Source organism: Brachyhypopomus gauderio, chromosome 5, assembly GCF_052324685.1.
Source record: "Brachyhypopomus gauderio isolate BG-103 chromosome 5, BGAUD_0.2, whole genome shotgun sequence".
In the NCBI taxonomy this organism is placed as follows: domain Eukaryota; kingdom Metazoa; phylum Chordata; class Actinopteri; order Gymnotiformes; family Hypopomidae; genus Brachyhypopomus; species Brachyhypopomus gauderio.
In genome coordinates this window covers 9,706,227-9,717,970 of record NC_135215.1, presented here as the reverse complement: position 1 = coordinate 9,717,970, position 11,744 = coordinate 9,706,227, and the positions used below count along the sequence as shown (strand labels likewise).

Below are 11,744 nucleotides of genomic sequence, written 5' to 3'. Positions count from 1 at the left end.
GAAACACCAAGCATTCAAAAAAGGGAAGTCTTCACATTTAGTCCACACACACATTTACAGTCTGTCACAGTGACTCTCTGGTCTGTCACGGTACAGCGGGCCCCCTACTGGTCGCCCCCGTCTACAGCGGCAGATGTCCTGTAATTGTTTCGTTGTGTGCGTCCCTCAGGTGGGCGGAGCCCGTGATCCGTCTCACCTGAGGGTCGTTTGTTGTGTGTTTTGTCCTAGCGTGTTTGAGTTGTTTGACGTAATTCTCTGTTTGACGTAAAATGCTCCTCCCCTTAAGTGTGTGTTTGGGGGGTGGGGGGGGGGGGGGGGGGGGGGGGGGGACCAGCTGTGGGGGATGTGGCACGGAGGGCGTCGCTCCCGAGGGAGGCCCTGACCAGGTAAGTGGGGGGTTCTCCTGATTAGGAGGAGACCTTTCCCCCATTGTAGGGGGGGATCAGGGTAGTGTGTGTGTGTGTGTGTGTGCACGTGTGTTTTCTGTGCAGGTGCTTCTTCGTGGCGGTGGCTCGCAGTGTTCCTGGACCTTGTGGGGGTCTCCACCTGGCAGGAGCCCCCTTATGTTGTGGGGTGACCGGAGCCCTGTCTTAGCACCCCTCCCTAGAGGGCTGGGGCCCCCAGATGTTTGGGGACCATGGGGCTCTGGTCTGAAAAGCTACTGCTGAAGATGGAGATCCTCCCTCCTGCTCGGGGTGACCAGGAGGCCCTTGGGGCTGTTCCCCAGCCCGCGAAGGGGGTGGTCTGGGCCTCGGTCTCTGGCGCTTCTGGGTTGGGTGGAGGAGTCCACCTCGTAAAGGGAGGCCCTGGCTGGGGCTGACTCCCCAGGAGGCTGGGGTGGCCCCTAGTAGAAGGCAGGAGGTGACGTAGCCACGCCTCAGGGAGGTAACCTGCACACAAACACACACTAGGGACGATTAAGGAGCCGTAGCTCCTCGTCCTCACACCTGTGGGGCTCACCGGCTGAAGGCTGGTTAGGGCGTGAGGGCCCTGCGACCCACCGGGGCATGGTTTTGTGGTGTTAACGGCCCAGTCAGTCCAGGGTCCCACCCAGGTAAGTGAGCTAACGTGTGTGTTTTTGTGTTTCAGCTCCGGGACTACAGGGGGTGTGTCCCTTGTCCCTGCGTTCCTGCCCCTTTGTTTTGTGTGCTGCCACTGTGTGCCGCACAGCCATACCTGTCAAGTTTTGTATTTAAAAATACGGGACATTTCCCGTACATGACGTCATCGCCTAATTTGCATAATTGGTTAATTGCATATAGCTGCAATTGAGGCTGTAGGAGAGACGAAAACATCTTTGGAGTGGCAAAAAGTGAAGAACAAACACCCCAAATGTGTTTTAAACTACAAATGAATAAAAAAATAAAAATTTTCTAGTGGTATTTCTAGCTACAAATGGGGACATCTCCTGGGCATATTTCTGTGCCTTTAGCCCGCGTTTGTGCTTGGCAGATTGTTCGTGCTGACGGACATCGTTCCTTCCCCCATGAGAGACACTAAAATCACAGCTACATATCTTACAGAATGAGTAGCTATGCCCCTTCATGCTCCTCTTTAGGAAAGTAAATTCCCTGTCCCATTCGCTTAGCTTTTTTTGGCAGGACTGCCTTCTCTCGTTAAATGATTTGTTGTTCCAGGTTTGCTCCCACTGTCGACACTAAACCCGCGAGTTTTCAATTTTTATTTTTTTTTAAAGCATTCATGTTCCGCGCCAAACAGATTCTGTCACTAGCCTCGCAAGAACTGCCACCTGCAGTAGTCTGGGTGGCAGTTCCACCTGCAGTAGTCAAGGTGGCAGTTCTCGCGAGGCTAGTGACAGAATTCTGTTTGGAGCGGCACATGAATGCTTTAAAAAAAATAAAAATTTAAAACTGAAAATACGGGACAAATACGGGAAAATAAAAATACGGGATGACGCCGGGACAGAGCGGTAAAATACGGGACTGTCCCGGCCAAAACGGGACACTTTACAGGTATGCGCACAGCCGGTGGAGGGGAGTGCAGCTTGGAGGGGGGATCTGTCACGGTACGGTGGGCCCCCGGTCGCCCCCGTCTACAGCGGCAGCTGTCCTGTCAATTGTTGCGTTGTGTGCGTCCCTCAGGTGGGTGGAGCCCATGATCCGTCTCACCTGAGGGTCGTTTGTTTGTCTATATATGTCTTGTCTTTGTACAAGTTGACCGCTGGTTATTATATCCTTAATTTGGATCAGTTCACGGGTTTTGGTTTGCGCACTTTCTCTATTAAACCATACATTTTCCCTGAGACTTGGCGTGATCGCTTCCATTTTGTTTCGCTCACCCTGCCCGTCACACAGTCTAAATAATGAACAACCTGGTTTAACTTGTCTAGAAATCCTCTGTATTGTTATATTGTAATAACAAATCCCTCAGTATTTTTATTATTTATATATTTTGGTACAGCATGTTTTAAAAAATATTAAATAATTATTATTGCATTATAAAATAATTTTGATATTCAAATTCCATTTTTCAGATAAGCTAATTGGAGAAGAGTGGTTCAGTAAGGGCATTTTCGAGAATCTAATCTCAATTGCACTACAACCTTACATCACCTACATATTCCATGATGTCCTGTAGTGTTTGTGTGGGTTTCCAAATTAGAATCAGAATACGAACCAAGTGATATTCTGCAAAACTGTCTTCCGACAAAATGCCCACTGACCACAAAAACATAACCATAACGACGCGACGGTTAGCACGCGCGTATGACTTATTCAAACACAACAACCGCAACACTCACAGACACCAATTAGATCTGAGGAGTGACCTACAGATTACGGTCAGACCGCAGGAAACGTGAAGTCATGGAACGAGAAACAATAGAACCGCTGCATTATTGAAGAACGATGCGGAGTGGGTAGGACTGCGCACGAGGCGCACACAGGCACGCTCTCCGCCGTCCGCACGTGCGGACAGACCTGCTGGGCCGAGCAAGGGAAGCAGGCGATAAGGTAAGCGCCACTTTGCACGAGGACGGAGGATGAAAATCCTGCACTTTTATCATTTAAAATGAGGTGTAGTTATGTGCTAAGAATGTAACGTCAGAATACAAACGTATACAGTCTAACTACAATGGAACAATATTTATTATTATGAATGAGGCCATGAGTTCAGGTGGCCTAACTGCTTTACATTTCTCTAAAGTGCTTTAACCACAAATGGCAAGGCGTAGGCTACCGCATTTAAGGTTGTAGGAATGCAATAATTACGTTATACCTATCACAATGGAAAGCAAACAAACACAAAATGCTGATAAATCACTCAGAAAGACCACATGTTGAAGAATATATCCGCTTTAAACGACCGTCGCCTGTAGTGTCAATTAAATATGTTACCTCTAAACACAACAGATTGTTTTGGCTTGTCCTTTAGCAAGAAGGTCATATAACAAAAAATATAATATGGTAATAATCAAAAACTTTTACTTGTAGCATAAACATATGACCTGTTAATCAGTGATGTGACACTGAAATAGAGATATCATCTGGCACCTAGAAATCAAAGGCAATAGTATCAGTCTCAAAGGTACACAGAGCGTATCTGTGTGTGTGTGTGTGTATAGGAGAGGAAGAAGAGAGAGAGAGAGAAAAAGAGAGAGTGTGTGTGTATATATGTGTGTGTGTAGATGTGTGTGTGTGAGGTAACTAAGCTGCAGTGAACCTGCTCTCACATTCCCATGAGGTTGTGGTCCGTAGTGAGTCAGATAGGCAGCTTGATTACAGCTGATTCGGTTGACAGGAAAACAAGACACTGCTCTCTCAGCACACACACTCACTTACACACTCACTCACACACACTCACTCACTCAGTCACACACACTCATTCACACACACTCACTCACACACACTCACACACACTCACTCACACACACGCACTCACACACACTCACTCACACTCATACACACACGCACTCACACACAGACACACACTCACACGCACTCACACGCACACACACACACTCACACACACACGCATTCACACACACGCATTCACACACACACACACACACACACACACACACACACACACACACACACACACACACACACACACACACACCTCAGAGACAGAGTTCAGAAAGAAAATATTAGCGACTTTAAATCTTATAGTAATGCTGAAATGTAAGTCAAGCAGAAGATATTTTTCAAGCATGAAGCAAGGATGGTTCAGAAACAACACAGCCAAACAGCACAGCACCATCACATTTCTAATCCAGCAGCTTCTATTGCAGGTACCAGGTACCTCACAAGGAGCCTTCAGAAATGAAGCTCGCAGCAGGAGAGGAGCAGGCGGTGGAGGGCAGTCTGAGGGAGGAGGGGTAGGAGAGCTTCCTCTCTTTTCTCTCTCCATCTGGCACTCATCAACATGCACACGCAACCCAACATGTCCTTTACCCCCCTTTACATAGCCCTGCCCCTCTTACAAAGTCCTGCCCCCCATACAAAGCCCTGCCCCCTTTTACAAAACTATGTCCCCCTCACAAATTCCTGCCCCCGCTTATACACTTTTGGCAGAGGGAGGGGAAACTATGCCAGAGGACATGTTCTGATAACTTCACCACATGGCCTGTGGCCTGGTCTTCACATGGCCTGGTCTTCATATGGCCTGGTCTTCACATGACCTTCACATGGCCTGGTCTTCACATGACCTGGTCTTCACATGGCCTGGTCTTCACATGACCTTCACATGGCCTGGTCTTTACATGGCCTGGTCTTCACATGACCTTCACATGGCCTGGTCTTCACGTGACCTTCACATGGCCTGGTCTTCACGTGCCCTGGTCTTCATGTGATCTTCATATGACCGGGTCTTCACATGACCTTCACATGGCCTGGTCTTCACATGATCTTCATATGATCGGGTCTTCACATGACCTTCACATGCCCTGGTCTTCACATGACCTGGTTTTCACATGGCCTGGTCTTCACATGGTCTGGTCTTCCACTGGTCATCAGTAACAAAAGCCTGCAAACCTGAATGAGGGGAATTGAGGTGGTAGTGTTGGTCAAGCTTGAGACAGTAGGAACATTACAAGATATGTTCTTATATATGCAAATCCCTGAGAGAATCATGTTCACACACAATAGCTTATCTCTACATGGCAGGCCTTCCAACAGAACCTCCACACCATCCATGTGTCAACTTCCAGCAAAAGAGACGTGTTTTACATCCTATCACTGCCTGATCTAGCTGTGTTAAGAGTATGATCTTGTTCCCATGATGACATGATCAGATGGCTTTGTGTCATGGCTTTGAGAAGCTGTTGAAGGGCACATGGGCACGTGTTAGTGGCCTAACACACGGCACATCCAGAGGTCTCTGAAGAGCGTTTGGAAAGGTCTGATTTAATTAACCATATGTTGAATTTGTAAAGAAATAGCTGTATTGGAGTAGAATACAGTAGTAGGAACATCAACACCATGACTTTATAAGTTCTCATTTGTGCTCTTGTGTTTTAAATAAATATTCAAGTGCAGTTGTACTTGCACCAGTAGTTTGTAGATCTTTGTAATTTCACTGCATGCTGTCACCCCTCAGAGCTACACTCAGAGCTACACTTAGATGTTAACAGCTCAGAGGGTTTTCTTCCTCAGCCCATGTTTGCTCCCACCAATCAACTGTGGCGTGACTCGGACGGCAGCGAGAGAAGATCCCATCCTCGCCGCCACACATGAGCAGCAGGAGAAACTAAAGGACAATAGATGTCTGCTGGCGGAGGTACCACAACTCAAAGCCCCACTCACAGCTCAAAGCTCCTCTCACAGCCTAATCAGATTGTGTGTGTGGCAAGATTATATGGCTGACCAAGGACTGTGACTAAGGACTGACTAAGGACTGTGTATGGCCTCAGTGCCATACCACCACCAGCCACCAGAGCCAAATGAGCTACACCTGCTTGATTGCACTTATAAGCAGCTCACACCCACATACTGGTTGCTGAATTGTTTGCTTAGCCAGTATCTGTGGTTAGAGGTTGTGGGACTTGTTCTCAGGCGTCTTATTCTCTGTTTCTCAAAATTCTGTCTCGGGTCATTTTCTATACTCAACAAAAAGCTGTTGTTTTAGAGCTAAAGAACAAGTTTGTTCTCATCTGTCTTGGTTTCCCTTGGCTTCTCTTTTTGTTGGAGAGTTCATTTCTGTTTTTTGCTTCCCTGCTTGAGAGAGCCAGTCCTTCCTCTGCTTGCTATCTCCTTGTCCTTGCTACCTCCATCTTCTTCTCCACCACCTCCCAGCTGCATTTTTGTTCTCACTTCCAGTTAGTTCAAGTCAAATTCAACTCAGCGAGTGGGTCCTATCTCCCCAAACCCCATGATGACTCACCCAGTTCACCTCTGGCTGGTCACATTACAGACTGGTATTCCATAAACATGCCATAAAGCTCTCAGGTTACTGATTTCTGTGTGTAACAGTTACTATATATCAGAGGTGGGGACTCGAGTCACATGACTTGGACTCGAGTCATACTCGAGTCATCAATATTAAGATTTTTGACTTGACTTGAAAAAATATTCAGAGACTTAGACTTGACTTGGACTTTTACACCAATAACTTGGGACTTGAATTGGACTTGAACCTGTTTACTTGCAAAGACTTGATTTTTTTACCCCAAATCTAAATTTTAAAACGCATATTAATATTTATAAAGTGCACCCCATTAATTTCATTTCCGTCCTTCTGAAGCAGACCGGTCCCCTGCTTTTCCACAATCTGTACGTGTGTGTGTGTGTGCATGAGCTGCAGCACAACCAATTAAATGGGGGGGCAGCGAACGTAAATTGTTACCGGGCGGGGTGTAAAATGGACACAAATTAAGTATTATATCGCGATCGATCGATTGCCAGTGGTTGGCGCCAGAGCGAACTAGTAACTCATTGAATCATAGATGTGGATCAGAGGTAAATAAACTAGATTTTTTTTTCGGCGTGAGAAATCGGATGTGTGGCGTGAGAGCGTGTGAAGACAGTCAAATGCGTGTGTCTCACGCTCAATGCGTGAGGGTTGGCAACCCTGGATTCTGTATCTGAACTCAGGTAAGAGAGCCTCTCTCTGTCACCATCATAATATCCAGTTCTATCTCAGCATGGATTGTGATTTTGAAGACATCTACGTCGTGAAAAAAATATATTGACAAAAGTGGAGCGAGTTTTCAGCTATGGGGGCATCATTCTACGGCCTCATCGTGCACAAATGACATACAGACTTTTGGCCAGTTTGGTCTTTTGCAAATGCAATGCAGAATAGTTTACTGAAATGTCTAAAGTTGCAGATTCCTGTTAATTGTTCAGTTCTTATATTTGTTTGTCTTGTGTCACTCACACATGGACACACATGTTCTCTAAGAAACCAGATAAGAGAAGAGAGGGAAAAATGCCGTTATGGTTCTTTGTATTGTACTGTGAAAATATCAGCATTTTTTATTTGAACATGGAGTTCTACTTATGACTTTCACAGAATATTTATTTCTGGAAAATTGTAGTTTAAAGTATGAATATTTTTGCAGCTGTCACGCTGCGGTCCCCGAACCCTTCCTTTGGGGCGTGTGTTAACGTTGTCTGCGTCTATTCGTCTGCGTCAGTGTCTCTCTGTGGGTGCGGGTGCGTCTTGTCATTATCCGTCTCACCTGTGGCTCGTCTCGTCGTCACGTGGGGTTGATGTGGTCTGTCTATTTAATGTGCGTTCGCGCAGTGTCTTGTGCTCGTCGTTGTCTAAAGTCTACACGTTTCAGTGTGAGTGTTCCATGTTTTACGTGCGCTGTATTGCGCAATAGTTGGAGTCAATAAACGTGACGTTTGCTAAAGCAAGGATCTGTGTCTCGTCCTTCGCCTCGCACCCAGCGTCACAGCAGCTAAGTTTAAAAAATTGAACTGTGCAATAAAGAGGTGTAATTTAAATTTTTTTTATACTTCGTGTTTTCAGTTGCACATGTTTTATCAAGATTTGAGGAGAATACAGATTTAAAAAAGAACACATGTCTATTATTTACATTTAAAATATACCTGCAACATTGGTAAAAAAAAAAAAGACTCGAAAGGACTTGAAATTCCAAGTTTCAGACTTGGGACTTGACTTGACGGTTGCCTGTCTTGACTCGAGACTTGACTTGAGTTGACTGTCTTTGCTTGAGACTTGACTCGGGACTTGAGAATAAAGACTTGGACTTACTTGAGACTTGCAAAACACTGACTTGGTCCCTCCTCTGCTATATATATGATCAAAAGTTCACATACCCCAGTTCTTAATACCGTGTATTGCCCCCTCTAACATCAACAATGGCTTAAAGTCTTTAGTTGGTTAGGGTTGGGTTAGTAACCAATGGCTGTAGCCAATGACCGGTTGACGTTTCTTGGTAAAAATCGGGCCCAGGTTTAATGGTCACGGTTTGCTACTGATATATTAGTTTTTCGTGCTGTCATTCACAAATACCAAATGTGTTTAAATAGTTGTGTGTGTGTGTGTGTGTGTGTAGCTGGTGCGTATTGAGCAGGAGCTGAGAGAGACTCTGCACAGAGAAGAGCACAGGCAGCAGCAGATGGATAAGAGGCGTCGGGAGGAGAACCAGCAGCGCTGGGAGAGTCTGTGCTTCCTCAGCCTCAACCAGCGCACAGCCAAGTACGATCATACAGGGCCCCCCACACCCCCCTGCAAGGGCCCCTAGGAGCTCTCAGGAGCACAAACTTGCATTGGCCTCTGCCGCCAGCCTCAGAAAAAACCCAATCGTGATCTCCCTCCCTGTTGGACTGTTAAAGCTTCCAAAAATGCTGTTGGTTCACTAGTGTAGAGTTATGAGGGCTTTGTGCAAATCTATAGTTATGAGGGCTTATGCAATACTGTAGCGTTATGAGGGCTTTGTGCATATCTAGTGTAGCGTTATGAGGGCTTTGTGCAATACTGTAGCGTTATGAGGGCTTTGTGCAATACTGTAGCGTTATGAGGGCTTTGTGCATATCTAGTGTAGCATTATGAGGGCTTTGTGCATATCTAGTGTAGAGTTATGAGGGCTTTGTGCATATCTAGTGTAGTTATGAGGGCTTTCTGCAAATCTAGTGTAGAGTTATGAGGGCTTTCTGCAAATCTAGTGTAGAGTTATGAGGGCTTTATGCCCTTTGAGAAGCTGGTGGACAAAAGCCTGTATAGGCACCTTGCACTGCTGGATTAATGCTGACGGGCAGCAAGCTGCAACTTTCTGCTGGCGAATGCCCCTGGGCACCTAGGCCCCTACAGCCCTGCACCCCTGAACCCCTGGGTTTCACTGTTTAGGAATGATGACTCATCTGTCCCCTCACTTCCCTGTTTTGATGACTGAATTCTGTACACTACTATAGTTAAAAACTGGTCTTTACCTGCACTGACTGTATATTCATTGCAGACATTACACATTTTTTTTAGGCCCTGGGTAACCAGCTACTACAGGAATATTCCCATGCATATCTACTGCTTACCCATCGAGACTGTGGTGCAGAGGAAGAGGAGAAAACGGAGGTGATGGGGAGGATAAGACGACTTTCTGACCTTTTCTGCATCACGAAGAGTAGGAAGTAGAACCATCTACTGTATGTTCAAGACGGCTCCATGCCAACACTGTTAAACTGTAATTTGAAACTTACCATCACATTGAACTTAAATAATTTTATATCCTTGGTGTTGAACACTTTCTATAAAACAGTAGTTGTGTGTACAGGACTGCTAAAGACTTAAAGATATGATCAAGTGGTCTTCAAACGTAGACTGAAGACTCACCTGTTTGAGTATTTAAATCACCACTAGCACTGCAGATAGCACTTGCTGTTGTTGTTGTTTATGTCTGTTTATTTACACTTATATGTATCAGTTTTTAATTTCTGTTGTTGAAGTTTGAGTCTGGGTGTATTTACATTACTGGTAGTGGCATTGACTCCTGTAGTTTAGTAGTAGTCTGCTCCAAGAATTCTTGAATTCTGGCCTATCTGTGCTATTATCTAGGATGAAGTGTGTGAACAAATGCAAAGCACTTTATAAGTCGCTCTGGATAAGAGTGTCTGCTAAATGCACTGAAGTAAATCAGGCGAGAAGAATGTTTTATGAGTTAAATTCACAGTGTACTCAGACACACAGGGCGTGAGGAATATTTAATGAGTTTAAATCACACCTGTTAAGTGTGTTGTTCCCATAGAGGGGGATTTACCAAAACACTCCAAACACTCTTCCTGCACCACGTATGGCCGCTATCCCAGAGCTCCTCAGTGCAAGTCGCATTGTACACAAGGCCTTTGAGAAATGACACTGAGGAAGCAAAGTAGAATATCAGAACCCACACAGCACTGAAGGAGATGATGGACCAAACCTGGCCCGTTCCTGATGGTGTTCTTCAAACCTCACATCCTCCAACACACTGATTAATCTATGCATGTTTGCTTTAGAAACATCAACCGCAATGACATCTCACTAAATTACTCGCACTTGTAATGAGACCATATAAGGTCCTGATCTAAGTGCATCTGTAGCAAGACTGACCATACAAGGTTCTCACAGACACTGAACATGTCCAAACATGGCACTATATTTCATAAATGTGCAGGGATAAAAGGCACAGATATTTTCTGTGTGTGCAGTATGTTGGGATTTGGACTGGGTTAGAATCCTACATGTGGAGCTAGAGCTGAGGGACTTGCTTCTAGGTCAGTGTCTGGTACCCTGAAAACGAGGTCTTTATGTTCCTCGAGATTATGTAACAGCTATATGTTCTGAAGCATATAGAAACAATACCACTGCAGACAGAGTATATAGCTAAAGTAACACTGGAGTGTCACGGTTAGTTCCACCCGTCCTGTTGGTCATGTCCTTTTTCATGTGTTTGTGTTTTGGTTTCCTTTTGGTGTGCTTTTATTTTGAATATTCCTGGTTATGTCTTACTTCATGTTTTCAGGTGAGTCTCGTTTGGTTCCTTGTTTCAGTCAGTGTATTTAAGTCCTGAGTTCAGTCTCTTTTGTGGGTTATTGTGAGTATTCTTAGTTTATATGCTGTTTGGTATCTTGCTGTTATATGTGTTTATTGTTTGTCTTTATGTCGCCCCTGTTCAGTGTGTTGGTGTTTACTGTCAGTGTTAGTTGGTGCATTTGGTTAATGTTTGGTTTCTCTTGGTTCAGTGTTTGTGTACTGTGTGTAGCTTGGTTTGTCTTGTTTGTTGTGTTAATAAACTTCACTACTGTCTGCATTAGGGTCCAACCTCCAATACCCCATGTTACATGGAGGGCAAATGACACTTCATGGTGTAATACTAGTAAACTGGTGTAGTAATGTAATAATTACTAATATGTTTACATGAAAGCTTAATAGTGTCTTAATAATTTTGTTCCCTCATATTTATTCCCAGCATATGTATTGCTGGTTACTAATTGGTTCATAATATAATTATGACTAATGAGGATTATTTTAATATTAGAATTATTATATTCCTTTGACAATTGGTGGCTAAATGGTAGTAAACTGTTAACCAGTATGTGCTGAAGCTGACAGGAATAATGCTGACTGATGCAAAACACATGAAGTAACCAGGAAGATCTGAGATGTAACTGTGTACATGAACATTGTGGTTTTAAGGCATCTAATTTCAAGTCATTCATAACCCAGTTGTAGTTTAAACACCCAGTTCGTCGTGTGCTGCTGTTTGAATGCTTTTGAAATCATGCGAGATGCTCAATATTTTTGCCGCTCCACTCTGACCTGGAGTGATGGCTCTCTGGATG

General features: G+C 44.8%; 1 protein-coding gene across 1 annotated transcript; it reads left to right on the top strand.

Moving 5' to 3' along the window:
* Window positions 1-2,902: 2,902 nt before the first annotated feature.
* Window positions 2,903-11,179, top strand: LOC143513804 (uncharacterized). The gene is made up of 5 exons (XM_077004519.1): window positions 2,903-2,972; window positions 4,253-4,339; window positions 5,616-5,739; window positions 8,489-8,631; window positions 9,409-11,179. The coding sequence occupies exons 2-5, from the start codon at window positions 4,284-4,286 to the stop codon at window positions 9,503-9,505; spliced, it is 420 nt and encodes a 139-aa protein (XP_076860634.1). The 5' UTR covers window positions 2,903-2,972; window positions 4,253-4,283; the 3' UTR covers window positions 9,506-11,179.
* Window positions 11,180-11,744: the final 565 nt, after the last annotated feature.